Source organism: Prunus dulcis, chromosome 7 (assembly GCF_902201215.1).
Source record: "Prunus dulcis chromosome 7, ALMONDv2, whole genome shotgun sequence".
Classification (NCBI taxonomy): Eukaryota; Viridiplantae; Streptophyta; class Magnoliopsida; order Rosales; family Rosaceae; genus Prunus; species Prunus dulcis.
The window spans coordinates 1,879,112-1,902,283 of NC_047656.1; the positions used below are offsets into that span (position 1 = coordinate 1,879,112).

The following is a 23,172-nucleotide window of genomic DNA, read 5'->3' on the forward strand; positions in this document are numbered from 1 at the left end:
AGGTGAACATAGGCGACACATCCAAACACTTTTGGAGACAAAGTCAACATAGAAGAGACTGAAACATGATGGGTCAGTACTTGCATAGGAGTTCGGAAATCTAGAACTCGTGAAGGTAGACGATTCAAGTGATAGACTTGTTCACCTGTTTTATATTTGTTCCTGTGATGGTAGGGTAAAGTTCCCCATTGTCTCGAAAATCATTTACTAGTCAACAAGTTAACTTTCTTTTGTGTGCGAGCGTGCCATTGCTAGCAATGAAAATCCTAGCAAACTTCTTTAAAATATATAACTTGCGCCCCAAGTTACTAATTTCTAAACAAGCGATTGTGAATTTGGGTGAGAAATATCTCCCAAGTAAGTTCTTTTCTTGCCTCAGACTAGTGAGGACTTCACAATTTTTCACAGTACAAAAATGGTAGTTCTGGCCAGAATAAATGATAAGAAAGTAACTGTTTTTAGACAGAACTGCCTTTTTATAAAGCTCAAAAAGGAAAGGCCAACTCTAAAAAGAGTGCTGGACTTCAATTTCTGCCTGGATAGATGCTTCTGATCCAGGCTGGACTAGATATGTCTGTGCTGGATTGAACTATCAACACCTTCAGCTGTCAAGTTTCAGCTATAAATCGATACTAACATTTGAGTGTGACAGAGCTTTAATCTATTTCAAGCCCTAGAAGGCTTTTTGAATGGGCAGAATTGGGACTTCTTCAGTCTGGAACGGGTAGAAGCGGCAGGTTTTGATGATTACTAAGGTGGAACTACACTGTAGTACATGTTCTGCTTAATTAGGGCTCCCCATAAATTTGTTGAGGTTTTCATATTTGTAAAACCCAAACTCTGTTTGATTTGGCTTATGCTAAACCAAATTTGTAACGAGAGAAATCTCGCTTTGAATGACTATTTCTCTGAAACTGAACTGAGGTTGGAGATTCTGGATTATAGTTGACTTGTTTCTTGTGGCTTGATGAGCTTTTAGTTGCTTCAGTGTTTTGAAGGCTTTTGAGATCAAGTGATCATTTTGAGTTTTTTGTTTTTGATTGATTTTTTGGCTGTCTTTTGATCTATTCACCTTCTCTCATATTTATAGGAAATGCTGAAGTGAGATTTCTAATCTTTAAAATGGGCGGCAGATTTTCTAAAAAACAAGATCTTTTTATTTTTAAATTTTAAAGAAAAGGGAAGTTATTTATTCTGGCAAATAAACCATCAACAGTCAGTTCTAAAGCAATCACTTCCCTGCTTTTCTTAAAAGAAAACCTAATCCTTCTTCAATTTTTAACTACTCTTTGTAAGAGTTCAATCTGCCGTGATGGTTAGTTTGATTTTCCAGATGAACAACTCTCTGTTTTCTACTTATATTTTTTTTTAAAATACAGCCTGCTTATCCCTTGAAAATGGTGCCTGCTCTAGAGCAGAAATTTTTCTGAATATAGAAAAGGGATTTTGATCTTCTTTTGACTGAAAAGGCTGGAGAATTTTGCCTATTTAGGACCTACCTTCATTAACTCCCTATCAACCCAGTTGAAATTGCTGACTTTTCAAAGTCAGGAAGTCACGTGGGTTTGTTTCTATTTTGGGCTTTTTTCTTTTCATTTGATCATTCCAAGCCCAGGTTGAGTTTTGGGACTGTGGGCTGAGCAAATGACATGCACTGGGCTTTCTTCCAATCTTGGGTCTATTCTTGGTAACCTAAGAAATCTGACTTGGGCTTGGGTTGATTTCTTTTCTTTGTTTTTCAAAGCCCAATTTTATCTTTGTGGGCTGACAGATCCTAGGTTGGGCCGTCTTTATTTCGGGCTTTCGGTTCCAATTTAAATGAAACAGTCCAAACTGCTTGGATTATGATATTGCTTCGTCTTTATTTCAACGCTGGGTTGGGTGTGCAGAATTTTGGGCCAAACAAGACTGTATAGGTAACATCATCCATCCAGAACCGCTTTGGAATTGACACACCAAGCGGTAGAGCATGGGCAGTGGCAATGATATGCCCATTTTTACATTTAGCAACCTCATTATGTTGTGGTGTCTGAGGACAAGTAGTCTCATGGAGAACACCCTGGAATATGCAAGAACTGAGATAAAGTTGAATTTACAAATTCTCCACCATTTTATCAGATCAAAAAACTTTGATAGGGAATATAAATTGAGTTTGAATCATCTGATAAAAACCCGGAAAGATAGTGACCACGCCACTTTTGTGTTTCATCCCATATAACCACGTCATACGAGTGCAATCATCCACAAATAACATAAACCAACAAACAACCAAGGCAGTAGAAATAGGGGAAGGACCTCAAACATCAAAATGAACTATATCAAATGGCATTAGGCGTTTATTACAACTTAGGGTAGAATACACGATGACTCTTAGCTAAAATACAAGCTTGACATTGGAAGGCAGACTCAGAAACGCCACTAAATAATGCAAAAACAAATGCCGTAAATAATCGAATGAGACATGACAAAAACGGTAATGTATCAACCAAATCCAGTGATGATGAGAAGTTTCGGCGGTACTAGTACAAAGAACTCGACTAGTTGCCACGTCATCCACATAATAAAGCCAAACCATTTTAGTACCATGACCAAAGATCTCTAGAGTCTGGATATCGTGTAGTAAAACAATAGATGGATACATCAACACAACACAATTTAACTGCTCAGTAACTTGTGGCACAGATAATAGATTGCCAGACAAAGATGGAACCAGTAACACTTCGTCTAATGGTAAAATAGGTGTCAAGAGTATAGAACCAACCTTTGTGATAGGAGCAGTAGGATTATTAGTAGTTAGAACATGATCACGATGAGACAGGAGAATAGTAGAGAATAAATCAAAATTATACGTCATATGGTCAGTAGTACCAGAGTCAATAATCCAACTTGCATCGACTGCATCATGAGCAAGGAAAGCCTTGCCAAAGTTCCTGGAGACGGCGGAGGTGCAAGAGATGGTAGGGTACCCAAGGCCGTGGGCATGGCTGAAGTAGAGGCGGTTGCCAGGTGGTAATGTCGAGTAGAGATGTCGACTGCAGGGGTAGTGGCGTTGATCATATGAGCTTTGCCACCCAGTTGTTCCTTTTTCAAATGCCTCCGTGATTTTTCCCACTCTAGGACCCAATGCAACTCCTAGCAGGTGTCTATAGTATGCCTTCGATCACCACAGTGATCACACTTCTGTTTGTCTTTTTCTGCAGAAATTAGGTGACGAGGCTGAGCAGAGAAAGAATCAGATCATGAAGCCCGAGAAACCAGAGTAGTATTTTTGGAAGCAAACACAAGAATTTCCATAGGCTTGGTACTAGATCCAAGCATAGTAATCTGACATTGAGCCTCATGACGGACCATAAAAAATACATTCTCAATACTTGGAACCTTATCACTCCTCGTAAAATCTGGCCTCTACTATGTTGGCTGAAGCCATGAAAAGGCAGTGAGTCGGCCTAAATTAGTTCCACGCTCCCATCCTCGTGCCAAAATTGTAGCATTTGATGAAGCGAGGAAAGGACACACATACTTCCGTGGATCCAATCTTGACCCAACAACGCACTAAAGTGAGCCGTTGTTTCCACCATGAAGAAGGTTATCATCCTGACCTTTTTCCCTACACTTACTTGGAGTATGATGATTTCCTTTGATCTTGTAGTATCTCCCACAAAGCCACTAACCGTTGTCTCGGTCGGGATTAGTTCATCTAAATTTTTCTTCAATTTCTTTATCACCGAGACGGGGAGGATGTTCACAGTGGCTCATGTGTCAACTAGAACTTTTCTCACTGAACCTTATCAAAATGAGCCGTTATGTATAAAGGTTTAAGGTGGGAATCCATCCTCTTGGTGGACATTTCATAGCACACCTTCTATGGTGCTTTCTCCCCCAAACTTGGCACCACAATTTGAGGCTGAGCTACCTCCGCCTGCGGAACTTCTCGCATCACCTCGATTTCCTTTGGTTCTCCCCTCTGATCCATGGATTCAACTTCATCGAAAATATCCCTATTCATGGAGTTTGGTTGACCTTGTCGAGCTTCGAAAAATAGTAGAAGTGTGATCATCATGGCCTTGACTTCGTCAAAGTCCCAAAACTTCACCTTGGTCCTTCCTACCTTCAATTCACTCTCTAGCTTGGCCATCTCTTCCTTATGTTCATTAGCTAGTTGCTCTATAGCTTCTTCTGTAAGGTCTTCAAAATACTCGTCATCGTCATATTCTTTATCTTCCCCATAAATCTCTTCATCGTCGGCCAAGGCGCCTTCTGAGTTTTCTAAAGCTTCTTTGGCCTTTACATCGGCCTTAGGTTCAACCTTTTCTTCCTCCTTGAGTGTTTGAACATTGACTATAACTTGGCCGTCTTCCACCTTTGGCTTGTCTTCTCTTATTTATGGTTACCCCTGACATCCTTGACCATTTTATGGTCATTCTCTTTATTCTCATCGACCTCGAGTGGTGATACCACCTTCTCGTTCTTCATGGAAATGACAGTAAGGCTGATCTTCTAAAGGGCCTAGTCTCACGTAACACTTCTCTGAGGGCCTAGCCGGGCATGAACATCGGGTTGTGGGCCTAGCCAGGCGTTGATCCTTGGACTTTATCTCTATTGGAGACTTAATCTGCTTTAAGCGTGGCTCGCAGATGCTTGCGACATGCTAGAGCACGCTCTTGTCCTTCTTCTTGTCTACTTGCCCCTGTTCGACCTACATGGGACTTCTCAAACTGCCTGCGAGTATGTTTGTCCATCCTTCTAGCTTTGCCTTGTGCTCCAAGGCCAAGTTCTCGAACCATCAATCTGGTTGAGGAGCTGGCCAACCAAGTTGTTTTGGTCATCCACTCTTTGAGTCAGCTGGTCAACTCTAAGACTGAGGTATGCTTAGCTTCGTGGATCAGGATGAGAGAATTGTGTGGAGCCCAATTACACATGGGCTAGGGTTTCGTTGAAGATGTACACGAGTGCGTACATCGAGCGCGGCGGTAAAGGAGGGAAGGAATGAAGTTGTTCCACAATGGAGCCGAGGTTGTCAGTTGTGGTAAGTTGGTCGAGGCCCATGGCGGCAATGAGATTGTCATGAGATGTGGTGCCTCCTTGGATGACGGAACCTAGATGGGAAGCTCCTCCTTGTGTCGTTGCGGGGGTCGTGGTTGTGGATCTTGAATATGGCTGTGAGGCTATGCAGGAAGTGGCTAGTTGACTGCCTCCTCTTGTGGCTACAAGGCGGTGCTGCTGGAACGGTGCTCTCAATGAGAGGGAAGACAGTGGTAGAGGGTGGAACCATGGCAGAAGCCACGTTGGTGCTAGGATATTGGGCCACGACCTAGACAATGGAAAATGAAGGCGCGGATCCATCGCGGATTGACTTGTTGTAGCGGTCTTGTTTCTCGTGCACCTACTTCCAACCATGGTTATTTAGAAGACTTCGATTGAGTGATGAATAGGAGGAAACAAATTCTTTTGTTTCAAGAGCACGCGTTGAGTATAACTTGCGCTCTCAATAAAAGCATCAAAGTGTTTGTGAAAATTTCTCATGGGAGAATATTCGCTGGTTGATTCCTCGACCTTCAATCTTCATTCTCTCTCTTCCTTAATTCTTGTGAAATATATAGGAGTAAATAGACCACACTCGGGGGGTGTTGGCCAAAGGCTCTCTAATGCCTAAGTTAGTTCAATTGGATCTTTGATTAAAGATATGGCAATAACTAAAATGGATGGAGTTTTCTCTCATGGGGAGAGCCAAGTGGCCGAAGCCGTGTATTGTGACACTTAACCATGTGGGAGATAGGAGAGAGAGAGTGGCGACGGCAAGGGGAGAGAGGGTTTTTTCTGGTGAGAAAGCGTTACCTCAAATGTCTTGTATGGCTAGGTATTTATAGCCTTCTTGTGTGCTAGAGTTTTGGGAGAATAATCCTTATTTGGTTTGGATTATTCTTCCCAAAAAGATGATATGAATTACTTCAAGAGATTTGGTGGAGTTTGATTCCTTGATTTAGGGAGATATTCCTATCTTACATTAAGGCCCCGTTTGGTTCATGGGAAAGGAGACTTGGGGATGAGAAATCAATTGCTTTCCCATGTTTAGTAAGTGTAGGCATGAGAAATCGTTGCCTAGTCAATAGGAAAGTGAAACAATCCTCCCAACTTGGGTTTTGTTTTCCCTCCTTATGGGAAAGTTTGGGAAAATGAGTCAATATTAAATAAACATTTTTCATGACCATTTTGTTCCCATTATCAGTTTAGAATTACAACAAATCATTAAATACATTCTTTTTTTATTTGATTTAATATGAGTATAATTGAAAATTTATACAAACTTTATTTTCTATTCCTACTCAAAACAAACATGGGAAAGGAAATAAAGTGATATTTCCCGGTTACTTTCCTAGCACTACAAAATGTGGGAAATGAATCTTCTATTTCCCATCCATTGAGAAATGATATGGGAAATGATTTTCTCTCAAATTCATTTTGTGAACCAAACGAAGCCTAAAGATAATTTCTTTAATTACATAGGAATTAATTTGACCTAAGGAAATTTTTTTTCTATTTGTTATCTTCTTATTGATCAATAAAATATATATTCCCGCAATGCGTATCCAATCAAGTTATTACAATTATTTTGGTTGTTTTGCTGCCAATAAATGTGCTAGCATTTTCATATGAGTCATCATCACAATTGCCAATTGATTGACTTTCATTTTACAAATTTTTTAAATGTGTATTTTAAAAGTTGAGTAGTATGGGTGATTCAAATTTCGTCCGTATCTCAATAAAGTTGAGTAGCAAAAGAATTCTGAATAAAGTCTTCAATTCCAGTCGTACACGCATTAGTAACTTATTTATTTACTCCAAACGATAAGATATTTTATTCCATAGCCATGTCAAAAAATAATAAATACATCATGAAGCAACCAAAAGGGGAGTGGGAGTGCTTTTTTAGGCGGTGGTGGTGTGGTAGGATTCATTTAAGTTCATGGGTTGTTTTAGTATTTCAGTTATATTGGGTTTATAGGCTTTCTTCGAGCTTATAGTTAATTGTGGTGATGTCGATTAGTAGTTTTAGTGCGGTTTTTGTTTATTTAATTTTGTTTTTCACATGTTAATTGGTTGCCCTTTTGAAATTATAATTTAAAATTTCACATTGATATCTCTAATTGTATTGTTACATTTTATCTAATGAAGTTTATATTTGATATAAATAAAAAATAAAAAAAGGGAAGTCGGAGAGCAGCCCGCAACTCTGAGCTGCATGATTGCAATTCCTTGGCCCTTCTACTTTCCACATTGTGATGGATGAGTCATTATCCAAACGAGTGGTTTGCATAAAATTAACTTACTATTTGGTTAACCTCCAATAATTCAAGATTTTCTTTCACCGATGACATCAAGCCAATACGAAGCAGAACTTTGGGAGCGTGTGGCCCCCACTAGCATGGATCTAGTTAGGCCTTTTTCCCATCCAACAGGACCAATCAAAATCATTACGTACGCAATCCTAATTCCCGGTTTATTCTTTATTGGTATTTTTTGGACTGCTTCAATTACCTATATTGGCAAAACAGAATAAAATAAAAGAAAAAGAAGAAGAAAAAGAAAGAAAAAGAAAGAAAAAATCAGAAAAAACACCGACTTCAGATTATTTTGGGTTGTTTTCTGAACGAACAAACCACCACCAACCCAAAGGGAAAAAGGGGAAAATCTACCCTTTCTTTCCTTGATCTGCCCGTTCTTTCCTTGATCTGCCCGCTTCCCGTTTTGTACAGAGGCCTCAAAAATCTATATCAGATTATGTATACGGGAGGGAAGGCAGGTTGAATTTGATTTAGTGTATATAAGTTCTAATTTTTTTGTAATTTGTTTTTCTTTTAGATGAAATAATTGAAGTTATCATTAGTATCAAATCAAAACAAAGAAACCCATTTTGTATCTTTTGCTTAGGACGCCAAAAGGCAGTCTTGGAAGATCAAATTTGTTAGCTTTCTTGGAGAAAAATTGAGTTTGTGGGTTTTGTGTGATGGGTTTATTAGTTGATTCGAAAGAGGGTGGTGGAGGAGGAAGCGGAAAACAGGGTTCATGGGGTGGTCTGAATAGTTTGATAAGGAGGAAACAGGTGGACTCGGCTCACGTGAAGTCTGGGGGTCAACAGTTGGCCAAGGAGTTGACTATTCCCCATCTTGTTGCAATTGGTAAACTTTTCCTTCTTAATCATTTTCTGATACATGTGTTGTCTTTGCATATGCGTTTGGATAATCTCATATTAAACTGTTCATGTTAATTTGTTTTTGTATTTAAGATGATCAAGTGTTTGTTCCTCGCTATATTCTTGTAATTGGTATTAGATTTTGCTCTCCTGTGTTTATTCCTTTTTCCTCTCAACTTTATCTTCCTGCTCTGTGCCTCGCTTTGAAGTTCAGATTTATGTTATGCTTAACTTTTTCTTTATTTATGCACCCTTCATCATAAAATTACTCATTTACTAGCAATCTCTTGCGTATGATTTAGTTGATTATTGTTCTTACTAAGTTTTAACGGCATAATTTATATTGATGGCCTATTGTGTATTATGCACAGACACCCACTCCTGCACTCAAATGTCAGCACCACTTTAAATCTTTGACTTAAATAATGAAACAAGCTACTTCCCTTTATTGGACATCATGGTTTATTTGTCTTTCACAAATAGCTTATCGTTAGTTCTCATATAACTTGATTAGGAGTTGGCTCGACGATCGGAGCAGGAGTCTATATTCTTGTTGGAACAGTGGCTAGGGAGCACTCTGGACCAGCCCTGGCAATTTCCTTTCTAATAGCTGGAATAGCTGCAGCTCTTTCAGCCTTTTGTTATGCTGAGCTTGCAAGTCGCTGCCCTTCTGCTGGGAGCGCCTATCACTATACGTACATATGCATTGGAGAAGGGTAATTTCTCAGTCTTCTGTCACTAAAGTGTCGTGCATAGCAATTTTAAAAGAAAAGGAAGAGTAAAGTTTAGCATTCTTGTTCAAGAAAAGATTCTTGTACTGACCTATTTGCATTGAAACTTGTCATTTGCATCGGTTAGTGATATCAGAACTATCATTGTTTGCAGTGTTGCTTGGTTGGTCGGTTGGGCTTTGATTCTAGAATATACAATTGGTGGTTCAGCGGTTGCTCGTGGCATATCCCCTAATCTGGTACAGTTGATTTACTTTTAAGTATCTAATTTATGTATTATGCAAAACAAGACTTCTTGTAACTTTTCCTTCCGTGAAGCTCGGAGCATATTCTGCTGAGCTGGAACTGGTAGAACTTGCAAATTTATCCTAATTATTTTAGAGTGAACCATCTCTCTCTCTCTCTCTCTCTCTGTTTCTTTTTTGGGGTAGTTTTATCTGGTTTTAAACATCTAACCGCCATAGTATGTACTTTACTTCCTTTATGTATACAAGTATATGGGCAATTCTTCTGAGATACTAGCTCACAATAAAGTGAATGCCATATGTGCTCCTGTCTTGGTTGAAATTTGGGCTAGGATTTTAAATTCCTTGAATTAGAATGACCCCTTCATTGGATAGGAACTTCTGATTCTGCTCCAGTTTATCAGTAAGGGAGAACACTGTAATATTTTTTCTTGTTTTAATTTTGAGTTTATTTCCATGATTCTTCCTGCATGCTTTGACAATTTTCAAGAAATAAGTATGTGGAATATGTCCTTATGTATTTGTTTTTCTTCCTCAAGGCATTACTTTTTGGAGGAGAGGACAGTCTGCCTGCTTTTATAGCCCGGCAATATATTCCTGCGCTCGATATGGTGGTTGACCCCTGTGCAGCAATTTTAGTATTTATTGTCACAGGGCTCTTGTGTGTGGGAATCAAGGAGGTACTTATATATCTTCTTTGTTTTCTTTTTGCGTAGAAAAAAAAATTTCTTAAACTTGCCAAATATATTTGTCCTTTTTTGTGTAATTGAACACTTAATTTCTGCAGAGTACGGTGGCACAAGGCATTGTGACGATAGCAAATGTATGTGCAATGATATTTGTCATAGTGGCTGGTACTTACTTGGGGTTCAAGACTGGCTGGGCTGGATATGAACTTCCTACTGGGTATTTGGCATCCCTATTTGTATATCTACTCTTTTACTTTTTCTAAAGGAAAATTTTCAATTGTCCTTCCTCTTTATTGATTTAACAGGTACTTTCCCTTTGGGGTGAATGGTATGCTTGCTGGGTCAGCAACTGTCTTTTTTGCATACATTGGTTTTGATACAGTTGCCAGCGCTGCTGAAGAGGTATGCCATCCAAATATCATTTTTATAAGTACTGTAAAGATGTTTTAACTCGCGTAGAATTTGAATTATGCCTTCATGTATTTCGAAAGGTGAAGAATCCTCAACGAGATTTGCCACTGGGTATTGGTGCTGCCCTATCTATTTGCTGTGCGTTATATATGTTGGTTTCAATAGTCATTGTTGGTTTAGTGCCTTATCATGCAATGGATCCTGACACACCCATCTCTACTGCATTTGCTAGTCATGGGATGCAATGGGCTGCGTAAGTGAATAATTTTATGGTGCTTGCAATTTCTTTACATATCTTTGGGTAATTAAGTTAAGCTTTGGGAATTGAAGGTTATTTTCCTGTTTGTGGTTGAAGGTATGTGATAACTGCTGGAGCTGTTACTGCTCTCTGCTCAACATTGATGGGTTCTATTCTGCCTCAGGTATTCTTTGTTGATCTTTTGTCATGTTCCTTTTATCTCTTCCATTTCAAGAGCTACAAAGTATGGTCTTAGCCCTCTTCTGCTTGTTTATTACAATGAATCTCCTATCACTTGTACCACTGATTAATATATTTTATTTTTCATTATTCTATTTAATTTGATTTTGTTTGATGAAATATTGATGCCTTTCATATTCTTATGCTTAGCCACGAATCCTGATGGCAATGGCTAGAGATGGATTGCTGCCGTCATTTTTCTCAGATATTAATAAACGCACTCAAGTTCCTGTGAAGAGTACAATCGCAACTGGGATTGGTGCTGCGGTCTTGGCATTCTTTATGGATGTTTCACAGTTGGCAGGAATGGTAAGTTTCATGGATATATCTAGTATTGTTGAGGTGGATAATTTGTTTACTCTTTGCTCTGCTAAAAGGCATACGAGTATTCTTAATTTTAATGCTATAGTTTGTGGTTACCAGACTCTAACTTTATCAAGGGGGTTCCCATTGCATGTGAACTACCCTGGGAGGTTTATTTATTTATTTATTTCCTACAGTAATATTTCCGACCCTTGAAAATATCCTGAAACAAATTCTGATGTTGTAAAGGAGTTTATATTCTGGATCATGGTAATGACACATGGAACTCAATACCAGATGGAAATACATTTGTTTAACCCTTTTTTATGTTGACACCCACCTTTTCCTGTAGTAGTGAATGTAGATCTTTTAATGGAAACAAAATGTGTGATGTGGAGACTGACTTGTAGGTCTACTTATGTTGTGCAGGTTAGTGTGGGTACGCTTCTTGCATTCACCATGGTAGCGATATGTGTACTGATACTCAGATATGTCCCACCTGATGAGGTGCCTTTGCCTTCATCTCTTCAGGAGTCCATTGATTCAGTGTCGTCGTGGCAGGGAAGGAATTCTCATGAGATTAGTGAGGAAGATCCTAAGGCTCATGTTGGTTCTTCCAAGGAAAGTACTAAACCTCTACTTGACAAAGTGGATATCTTGGTTGAACTTCCTCTGATTGAAAAGCAATTGCCTTTTGTTAACTGTAAGTTCCTTATGGATATAGTCTCTTATCTCACCTTATTGTTTTCAACCACTGCAATTGTAGAAAGGTCAAACACACACACACACATGTAGATAGAGAGACGTTTGGTTCACAAGGAGACATTCACAATGAGAATGTCCTGTGCCGTTTGAACACTCACACACACACACACACACACACACACACACACACACACAGATATATATAGAAAAGTTTTCTATGGTACGCTCAACCACAAATGCAGATAACCATTTTTGCACTGCTGATCGTTCGGCATGTACAGTACCAGGCAATTATTGAAAGTACATTTCCCAACTATAAATCAGGAGCGCACATTCAGGCATGATTCTACACACTCAAAAGGTCTAATTGATAGTCTGACATCATAACAAGTCAGATGGACTGGAAAAAAAATTACTTGATACATATGTATACAGGGGAATACTCTCTTGTCATACTTATGTTTCCAGAATGAATCTGGGCCACACTTTCAGGAAAGAATCAACCTGATAAATAGTGGATATTTCTGGCGTTATATTTGTATCAAAACATCTGTTTATGAAGTTGTGCTCCGCTTTCATGTCATCTAGATCATTCTGAAATGCTTTTGCATTGCAGACACAATAAGTGAAGATAACAGGCGAAAGATTGCTGGCTGGACCATAATGTTCACATGTGTTGGGGTGCTTCTCCTGACATATTCAGCTTCAGATTTGGGCCTCCCCAGGTGGGTTGATTTTAGCACTAGGTTTAGTTGTTCTGAGAATTATCTTTTCTGGTTGCATGATTTTAATCATTCATTTTTTAGCTTCAAAAACAAATTCTAGATGAATGTTTAGTTCGCTGATAGTCTGCCTAGATTCTAAAATTGATTGCCGAGATTTGTGGTTTTTAATATTAGTTTATGTTTCATTTTCTACTAGTCATATTGGTTATTTCTATATTCCCCATTGATTAATTCTTCAGAAACATTGTTGCTTTCAATTTCAGCTTTCTTCGCTATACATTATGTGGAGCTGGTGGCATTCTTCTTCTATTAGGTCTGGTTGTGCTCACATTTATAGATCAAGATGAGGCAAGACACAACTTTGGGCACACAGGAGGTAAGCTCACTATTTTATGATACTACAAATTTCATCGAAATTATTTCAAGGGGTGTGATATGTAAATACCCAAATAACAAAAGAAGAAAAAAAAGTATAAAATATTAAAATTAAATGTATGTTATAAAAGAAGTGAGTAAAATAAGTCATGTAAGTTATCCAAAAAGATAATCAGTTTCTTGAAATTGGTCCTGATCTATGTTGAGAGTAAAAATTTTACATATGGTTTTTGAGGCTTGCATCACATTATATAAAATCTCTAGCATCTCAACTCATAGCTATTTGGTTTTGAATTAAATGCTCTAACATTAAAATAGTACCACAGTAGGTTTTACCACGCGACTAGGCCAAGTCCATGAGAGAGGTGACCTAGGTAGATAAGTGAAGATACTCAATAAAAGGACGGGGTTACCAATGATGAGTGGAGCTATGTGAGGAGTGGGCTACTATTGATGTGTGCAACTACCTTAAGAACTATCATGTGAGTGGTTCAACGAGGTTGACCTTTGGAAGTATGGTGGAAAAATAGAAAAATAGAACATCTTGGCTTAGTATATGAGTTCTTGGGCACCCTTCCCTTGCAAGCCGGTTTTGCAAGGGTAAGTTTCCAATTGGTACATAATAATTGGTAGCCATGAGAAAAAAAAATTTCGTATGTCAGAGCAAACAGGTGTTCTCATAATTGATTCATGTGTTTGGTTGAGTTTGGACAAACATGAGGGATTGCATCAAGAATATTAAATTTTTATATGAGGTATTTGAAGCCAACTTTTTGTTTTTTTGTTTTTTTGGTTGAAACCAGACTTTTGTGTAGTGAAACATGGTCAACTAATTCCACTGATTGCTTATGCATACTGCAACAAAGGAATACCAAGAAATAGAATACCCAAAAACAAAAAATGCATGTATATAAGATTTCAAAGAATTTACTAACTGGCAGTTCTTTAATGCCAAGATGCAAACAGCTGCCATAGCACATAAATACCAAATAAAGAAAACACAAACCCCTAAATTTCACAAGCCATAGGATAATGCAGTAATGCTTGATGAGCTCATTCCACTGCCTGTTTATGCATACACCAAGGGAGTAAGAATATAAAAAACACAAAAACAATAAAACCACTTTGTAAGTTTGCCAGGAAATCTACCAGTACACCATTTAATCCCTAATAGGATGAATATCTATGTGTGTGTATATATATGCACACACACACATATACTGGTTGTAGTTGAAGCGGCTAGTTTTTTTTTTTTCTTCTTTTTAGAAAAAATAGCCCATGATGGTAGTTATCTAATTTGGTTATGTAGGTTTATTTTACTTATAATTGAAGTGTGATCTCATTTGTAGTGATTGGAATATGAAAACAAATAATAAAGCAACATAATAATGTCTTCATCTCATGTTTAGTTACATTGGATTAAATTGTTAGGTTGCTTTTAACTGTGGAAACTACTATTTGGCTTCTTAATAACAATGATATCTTGGTTTCCCTTCAGGTTTCATTTGCCCGTTTGTCCCACTGCTACCTATTGTCTGCATTCTCATCAACGTCTATTTACTTATCAATCTTGGGTAACTATCCAATTAAAGAGCCCACTTTATTTTTTCTGTTAATTTGTTGCTTCCCTTCCTGACAGCTTTTCACTATTAAGAGAAAAGCCTACATACTGGAAAGGGTTCCGCTATCTATGCGCATATAATTACCTTGTCGTTTTCCTTCCACTTTTCCATCTTATTTTGTGCTATAGGGGGATTATATTATTTGGATAAAAAAGGAAGGCTATGGTTTATTTTCAGTCAAGCAGTTTTGTGGAAGACTATGATGCAAGTTTCAATTTAAAAACAGCTAAAACAGTCCTGTTTTATAATTTAGTGTTAGTCTGAAACTTCATTATTGTTTTGCAACAACACAGAGCTTCGGTTAATTCCTGCAACTTGGAAAGAAAACTATTCATGACCATGACGGGAAAAAGTTGTCAATTGCAACTGGAGCTTCTATGATTTTTCCTGCATGCTCTGTTATCTAATCTGTCGTCTGTAAATACTGTTTCCTTTGATCCCTAATACAATGCATTTATTGTTTCATTTTTAGAGCGGACACCTGGGCTCGCGTTACCATATGGCTGTTAGTAGGAGTGGTTATTTATGTATTCTATGGCCGAACACACAGCTCTTTGGAGGATGCGATTTATGTGCCAGCAGCCCATGCAGATGAAATCTTTCGCAGCTCAGAAAATTATGTGTCCTAAGTCTTCACAAGGAATGCATTTATTAAAAGTCAATGGGTCTTTTTTCATCTGGTTATCATGAAGTTTCCTTTTGTTTGTGTAATTTCTGGTCCGATCAATTATTTATTGTTTGTAATCTTATTGTGGCAGAGGACGGAAATCAGTCCATTGTATAATATCGTGTTATTGGTTATTGCTGCCTTATTGTTTGTAATCTTATTGTAGCAAAGGACGGAAATCAGTCCATTAATGTAAATAAGTTGCAATTAATGAAAGTTTCCACTTTCCTTTCTTAGGACAGTGGCATGGAAACCTTCCCTCTTGTCGTTCATTGGAAATTTTACTGATGTAACAGTTATGAAGCTTCGCCGGCTGGCATTGGCCTGAAGTCTGAAGGCTGAGTAGCCGAATTTGATAAAAATGCCAATTTGCATTTTGGCTCGAATTTGGAACATTCAAGCTGAGTCGAATCAGATGGAAGCCTGGCCTGGCCGGGCATACTTGTGGTGTGCCAAGCATGGCAACAATAACTGCCCATTATGAATCAAATAAGCCACTCGGAAATGCAGAACTCCATATGTATTGTAAGTTGAAGCTAATGAACTCTAAGATCTTCTCAAGCCGATGGTAATGCCAGAAAGTGATCATAGCTCAGAAGACCATAATCAAAACCTATTATGCCTGAGTAGAGGAACCAATTGACATCCGTAAAAAATTCTTTGCAACCACTTAAAAACCTGAACTGGTCATGTCGTAAATTGCAATTGCAATGAATTCTCTACAAGGTACTCAGCCCAGGGATGGTCATGTATCCCACATTACAATCTCAAGTTTCCACTCGTCTCCACGACCAATATTTACACCCTTCAATAGAAAGGGGCAACCACACTTCTTTGTACCATGGGCCTTGCAACGCTTTTTCTTCCGATGATTCGTATCTGCATCGGAATTCATTGTTTGGCACGGGTAATCTGAATCTACATCAAGACTGCTTAGTACAATAGTATCCACCTCTACCACAACAAAAATTAATTCTAGCTCGTTTCAATCTATTTTGTCCAAAGCATCAGACCTCTTAATCACAACTCCGACACCACAACTCCGTCCTTGTGCACGAGTCCAATTGATCAACTCGTTTCGACTCTTGAACACATGCAAACAAGGCATGGTTTAAATCAATCAAGATAGACCAGACCACTTCTATGTTACAACAGCAAAAGTTGTGTTACCTCATCATGTTATATTCCTATTTAGATCGGTGCACTATATATTAAGTTATATCAAGTTTGATAAGAGTTTAAATTAGGTTATATACCTTGAGGCTCAAAACCTTGTGAAATAAGGAAAGTTTTAAAGCCAATTAAAGGGGTCCTATTTATTTCCTTTTGCGTGAACCATTGTTTGATGGGGTTAGAATGTTAGTCAAGTCGGGTCTTGGTGATGAGTAGAGACGACTAAACCTGGCCCTATATAAGCTTAAGACCATGCTATTATCAAACACATTCTCTAAACCTAATCTTATCATAAAGAGACAGCTGAAACAGTTTCTGAGAGATAGCAGAAGTCTTGAGCCCTTTGTGTCTTTTGCTAGAGTTATTACTGGTGCAATTGAATGAGTTCAGAGATCGTGTACTCAAGGAAAATGGCGCCAAGTATTTCTTCTATGTATTTCAGGTTGTGTGAAAGATCATGGACATTATATAGAAATCTAACAGTTGGTATCAGAGCCAGGTTACTACACACATTGAAATCATTTTTAAATCATGCCTATTGCGTTTTCTTTTCGTTGATGCCATGACTGTTTTGGATATGTTTAAAGTTTTTGATGACAGATTAAACATGTTTTCTAAATACTATGAATATTTAAAAAAATATGAAAAAACATGTTTCAATTGATTTTTTTCATATCTTCAAAACTTTAAACCCATTATTGACCTACTAGATGACCTTAAAACCCTAAACATGGCCTTATATCATAGCAAAGCAATGAGTTCTGTTAGTTACACCATTCCCTATTTGGAATGAGATAATAGGTCAAAAATGGACACCAAAAACCCCTAAAATACTATTCACGGCAATATTAGGGTTTTCTCTTAGATTGTACTTTGTTTGGTAATTTTCTGTGCTAGATAGGAACTGACTTTTGTTATGAGAATCAACAAATTTTTCATAACAAAACCAAACCTAAATACTCAAACCCTAAAGAAATAACCAAAATTGCATCATACCTAAATTACTTGATAAGTTTCTTCATCAAATAGAATCTATCATGTAATCTGTTTATGATGGCACAAAATAACATGTAATCTGTTTGTAAGTTATAAGTAATCTCTTGCACAAATGTGTGATACTTAATTAAGGAAACTTGCATCTATTACTTGTTAGTTTTGTGGATTAAAGTTAAACTGAAAAACTGTTTTCTCTTAACAAATTAAGAATATGTTTCTTGGAAGTACTTATACTTTCTTTTGCAAATCCTTACAGCATTGAACACTTTCTTAATCAATTTCTCGCAAATTGAAACACTCATTGGATCAAACTTCAAAAGATGGAAGTTTGATCTTTTGAAGTTATTCTCAGAATGAATGAGATTAATTATGATCTTACTCATGATTGTATTTAATTCAAGCTAGCCATTTCGTTTATGTATTTTGTAGAAGGGCTCCAAAAGCTTAGGAAGAAGGAGAAGCATCTGGCGTGTAATAGGTGCCACTTGTGTCAAGTTATCACGAATGAGATTCTAGTAAAGAATATAAAGGAGCCAAGAAAGCATGAAGTTAAAGTGTTTGTGGGGAATGGAGAGCAAGTAGATGTGGAAGCCATTGGAGTAGTTAATCTAAAGTTGGATTCATGATTTATTTTAGAGTTGGATGATGTAGTTTTAGTACCCTCAATGAAGAGGAATTTAATTTCTATTTCAAGATTATCAAGACTTGGTTTTGTTTTTGAATTCAATAAAGATGGCTTCACATTATCTCAAAATTCCAATTTTCTTGCTATTGGTTTTCTCTCAAATAGATTATATTGTCTCAACTACAATAAAGATGGTGAAGTTTTAATGGCTGGATCTAATGAGAAAAGGATTAGAAGTGAGGGAACATCCACTAGATTATGGCATAGATGTTTAGGGCACATTTCAAAAGAAAGAATGAAAATTCTTGTTAAAGAACAAGTCTTGCCGCCACTGACCTTCGGTATTGATGAGATTTGTATTGAATGTGTAAAGAAAAACTCACTAAGACTAAACAGAAAGGTGCAACCCTTAGTGATGATGTTTTAGAGATCATCCACATATACATTTATGGACCATTCCCTCATCAAACAATTGATGGAAATCGATATTTCATCACTTTAATAGATGACCATTCTCATTTTGATTATCTATACCTCATCGCAGAAGAGTCTCAAGCCTTTGAGATGTTCAAAATTTATCAAACTGAAGTTGAAAGGCAACTTGAGAAAAAATCAAAATTATGAGGTCAAACAAAGGGGGTGAATATTATAGACATTTTGATGAAGGAGGAAGACGCGCTAGACCATTTTGCAAGGTATCTACAAGATAATGGCATAGTTGCTTAGTACACAACATCAAGAACTCTGCAACATAATGGCGTGATTGAGAGAAGAAATTGAACCTTGAAGGACATGGTTCGCAGCACGATTTCCAAAACTGATTTGCCTAAGCATCTTTGGGGAGAGGCGATCAAATAGCAAACTATATACTTAATAGAGTGCCTAGTAAGTCCGTGCCTAAGACACCATTCGAAATTTGGACTACCAGAAAGCCTAGCCTGCCACATCTTCATGTATGGGGTTGCAAGGATGAAGCTAGAATCTACAACCCTCAAGAGAAGAAGCTTGATCCTAAAACGATTAGCTGCCATTTTATTGGTTATCCTACAAGGTCAAAAGGTTTTAGATTTTACTGTCTAAATTATGGTACACGAATTGTTGAGATTGGCTGTGCAAAGTGTAACATCCCACATCGACCAACGGAGAAGGGGTGATGTGCCTTATATGTACACACCCACCTCCATCTAGTACGAGGCTTTTTGGGAGCTCATTGGCTTCGGAGTCATGGGAACTCTGAAGTTAAGCAAGTTGGGGCTAGAGCAATCCTAGAATGGGTGACCCACTGGGAAGTTGCTCATGAGTTCCTAGAGACAAAACTGTGAGGGTTGGGGGGCCAAAAACGGACAATATTGTACTACGGCAGAGCCGATCTCAGGATGTGACACAAAGTTCATAGTGTTTATGCAAATAATCTCGCTGGAGAATATTTGCTTCGTGATTCTTCAACCTTCGATCTTCCTTCTCTCTCTTCCTCGATTTCTGTAGAAAAGACCGGAGTAAATAGACTACACCCGGGGGGTGTTGGCCAAAGGCCCTCCGATACCTAAGTTAGTTCAATTGAATATAGGTGAAACAATAGCGAAAAATGGTACGGAGCCGTGTATGTAATATATGGAGAGAGGAGAGATGTGTGGCCGATGGCAGCGGTGGCTAGGGAGAGAGAGACGGAGAGTTTTCTCGGGTTTTCCAAGAAGGTTTAGATGTACCTTGAATGATGAATGAAGCCATATATTTATAGGAGCCTCAGAGGCTAGGGTTTCGTAGAGAATAAAATTCTTATTAGGAAGGAGTTTATTCTTTACCCAAATTCATAGAGATTGAGTCTATTAGGGATTTGATTAGGATCCAAATCTCCTAATTTGATGATGATTATATCTCTTTATTAGGATAATATCTAAATTAATGATATTATCTTATTAAATAAAGATAATATCCTATAATTAAGATATTATTCCAATTAATTAATTGGCCAAATAGATTGGTTCAATTAATTAATTCAAGGGATATTCTTATTTTCCACTTGGCGTACTATGATTGGAGACGAAAATATTTGTTCCCACACATAGAGCATGAGGAGAATGCCACTCAGAATGAAGATTTTATTTTCAAAGAAGAAGGTGGTGTAGCTTTGATCGATAATGATGAACAAGATGTTACACCCTTAATTTCTTTAAGTGATACTGTATTGAAACCTCCTCAGTTTGAAGAACCAATTGATCAACCACAAGAACAATATGTCAAAAATTCTAAGCAGATAATCAACCAGAACCAGTACAACCTAAGAGATCTGATAGACCAAGAAAATCTACATCAAATTGAGATTGTATTTACAGTAAGCAGATTTTGACATTGGAGATGAAGCTTATCCAACGAGTTTTAAATAAGCTATGAAGAGTCATAATGTAGACAAATGGAGGGAAGCAATATTAAATGAACTTGAAAGCATGAAGAATATTCAAGTATGGGAATTAGTTGAACCTCACAAGAACCAGAAATTGGTAGGCTCGAAATAGGTGTTTAAAACAAAAAAGAATAAGGATGGAAAAATCAAAAGATTTAAGGCTAGATTGGTTGCAAAAGGATTCACCCAAAGGGAAAGAATTGAATACACTGAAAAGTTTCCTATAGTTTTCACGAAAGATTCTTTCTGCATAATTATGGCATTAGTGGTGCATTATGACTTGTTCTTACATCAAATGGATAAACTGCCTTCCTGAATGGTGAATTTAAAGAAGCAAATTACATGAGGCAACCTGAAGGGTTTGCAAAGGAGGGAAAAGAACATACAATTTGCAAACTTGACAATGCGATTTATGGACTGAAGCAAGCATGCATGAGGTGGTATTTAAAATTCCATCAAACTATCTCATCTTGCAATTTTGAAGAGAACATTGCTAATCAATGCATTTATATGAAAAAAGTGTGGGAGCTGATTTATTTTTCTGGTGCTGTATGTCAATGATATACTTTTGGCTATAAATGACCACAATTTATTAAAGGATACAAGGAGTTACTTTCAAACAATTTTGAGATAAAGGATTCGGGAGAAGTTGCTTTTGTGTTAGGTATTGAGATTCAGAGACACAGCTTGAGGTCTACTCGGCTTGTTTCAAAAAAACATACATTGAAAGGGTACTCGAGCATTTTGACATGAGTATGTGTTCTTGATAGAAAGTTCTGTTAGCTATAGGAGATTTGAAGAAGGAGCATTGCCCTACGAATAAGGAAGAAGAAGCTGCGATGAGAAACAAGACATATGCTTCTCTAGTTGGAAGCATTATGTACGTACAAGTATGTACAAGGCCAGACCTAGCCTTGTGCATTAGCAAGATGAGGAGATTTCAGTCAAATCTAGGAACGCAACATTGGATAGGTGGAAAGAAGATTCTAAGGTATCTACAGAGACCAAAGGATTACATGTTGATTTACAAACGTATAGAGAATTTAGAGCTTGTTGGTTATGCTAATGCGAATCTTGGAAAAGCAGAGGATGATTACATTTCTGCTTCAGGTTTTCTTTTCAAGATGGCAGGAGCATCTGTTGCTTGGAAGAGTGCTAAACAATCTGGTGTTTCAAGTTCAACTATGTTTTCAAAATACATAGCTTGCTATGAAGCCACTTCTCATGCAGTATGGCTAAGGAATTTTATCAAAGACATTAAGGTGGTGGACTCGATTTCAAGACCAGTGTAGATATACAATGACAACACTGCGGTTGTTTTTCACTTCATGAACAACAAGATGTCGTCTAGACTTCAGCCCATTGACATAAAGTATTTAATAGTAAGGGAGAAGGTAGCAGATAAACTAGTCAGGTTTGATCATATCAGAACTCAAGATATGACTGCAGATCCGTTTACAAAGTTTATGTCTTCAGAAGAGTTTCTGAGACATGTTGAGAGCATGGGATTACTTCCTAGCTATGATGCTGCAATCTAGTAGGAGTCTTGTTTCCCATTCTGATAGGTTTCTAGTATGTCTAATTTTGCTGTTTTTTGGATTGAGGGATTTGCATTTAAGGATGTTAATTTGGTTGACAGTTTTGATTATTGAATAATTTCTACCATTTTTACTATTTAGGTGTTTAAACTTATTATGCATTTGTTTATGTATGTGAGTTTATGGTTTCTTTGAGATACTATTATTTTAATAACATTACGGATCAGTACATGTTAAGGTTCACGTTTGTAGGTGCTTCATGTGTTTTGAGATTGCATTATGTGATTATAGATGGCCTGTTTTTGATAAGGGAGAGTAGTGCTTGTTTATAGTTCGTTTTGTCTAATCGCTTTTCACTATAGCTTGAAGGGAAGGACTTAACTGTTTTAAACTCATGCCCAATAAAGATTATCAAACTTTTGCAATACGGAAGCTCAGTGCTCTAGTGCTTGATGTAGTAGGAAAATGTTATATTCCTATTTAGATCGGTGCACTAGATACTAAGTTATATTAGGTTTGATAAGAGTTTAAATTAGGTTATACCTTGAGGCCCAAAACCTTGTGAAATAGGGAAAGTTTGAAGCCAATTAAAAGGGTCCTATTTATTTCCTTTTCCGTGAACCGTTGCTTGATGGGCTTAGAGTGTTAGTCAAGTCGGGCCTTGGTGATGAGTAGAGACGGTAGTCAAGTCGGGCCTTGGTGATGAGTAGAGACGGCTTGACCTGTCCTTATATAAGCTTAAGACCCTGCTCTCATCATACATGTTCTCTAACCTAATCTCATCATTAAGAGAGAGCTGAAACAGTTTTTTAGATAGAGCAAAAGTCTTGAGTTGTTCGTGTCTTTTGCTAGAGTTGTTGCTGCTGCTGCTGCAATTAAATGAGTTCAGAGATCGTGTACTCAAAGAAGATGCCGTTAGGTATGCCTTCTATGTATTTCAAGTTGTGTGAAAGATCATGGACATTATATAGAAATCTAACACATTAGTTATGAATGCATCTGTGCTGTCCAAAGCGTTATCTGTTGCGACACCACTGCTTCTAGTAGAAGTCTCTTGTTGAGGCTGCAAAATACATTTTGCATTCTTAAAAGTTTTATTATGCGCCAGCTGATAGCTGATGGTTGACGGCTGAATTTAACTGTAAAAGTTTGTGCCACAATGCTATGCATTCGGCACAGAATTGCCGAACACAAGTCAAGGTTCAGAATTCCGCAGCTCCCTGTTTGGTGGTTCTGGGTGAAACTGGTTTTAAAACATTCAGTACATGGAGTCTGAACACTTTGTCAAAGTGACTTC

General features: G+C 37.6%; 2 protein-coding genes across 2 annotated transcripts; both read left to right on the forward strand.

The window, feature by feature from the left end:
- The first annotated feature begins 7,572 nt into the window (after positions 1 to 7,572).
- Positions 7,573 to 15,395, forward strand: LOC117633849 (cationic amino acid transporter 2, vacuolar). The gene is made up of 14 exons (XM_034367660.1): positions 7,573 to 8,177; positions 8,706 to 8,907; positions 9,077 to 9,161; positions 9,707 to 9,847; positions 9,955 to 10,073; positions 10,162 to 10,258; positions 10,348 to 10,520; positions 10,623 to 10,689; positions 10,896 to 11,054; positions 11,478 to 11,751; positions 12,370 to 12,478; positions 12,742 to 12,854; positions 14,352 to 14,427; positions 14,948 to 15,395. The coding sequence occupies exons 1-14, from the start codon at positions 8,006 to 8,008 to the stop codon at positions 15,102 to 15,104; spliced, it is 1,944 nt and encodes a 647-aa protein (XP_034223551.1). The 5' UTR covers positions 7,573 to 8,005; the 3' UTR covers positions 15,105 to 15,395.
- A 5,781-nt stretch (positions 15,396 to 21,176) lies between these two features.
- LOC117634019 (secreted RxLR effector protein 161-like) lies at positions 21,177 to 21,629 on the forward strand. The gene has a single exon (XM_034367917.1). It carries the CDS (start codon positions 21,177 to 21,179, stop codon positions 21,627 to 21,629), a length of 453 nt encoding a protein of 150 aa, XP_034223808.1.
- Positions 21,630 to 23,172: the final 1,543 nt, after the last annotated feature.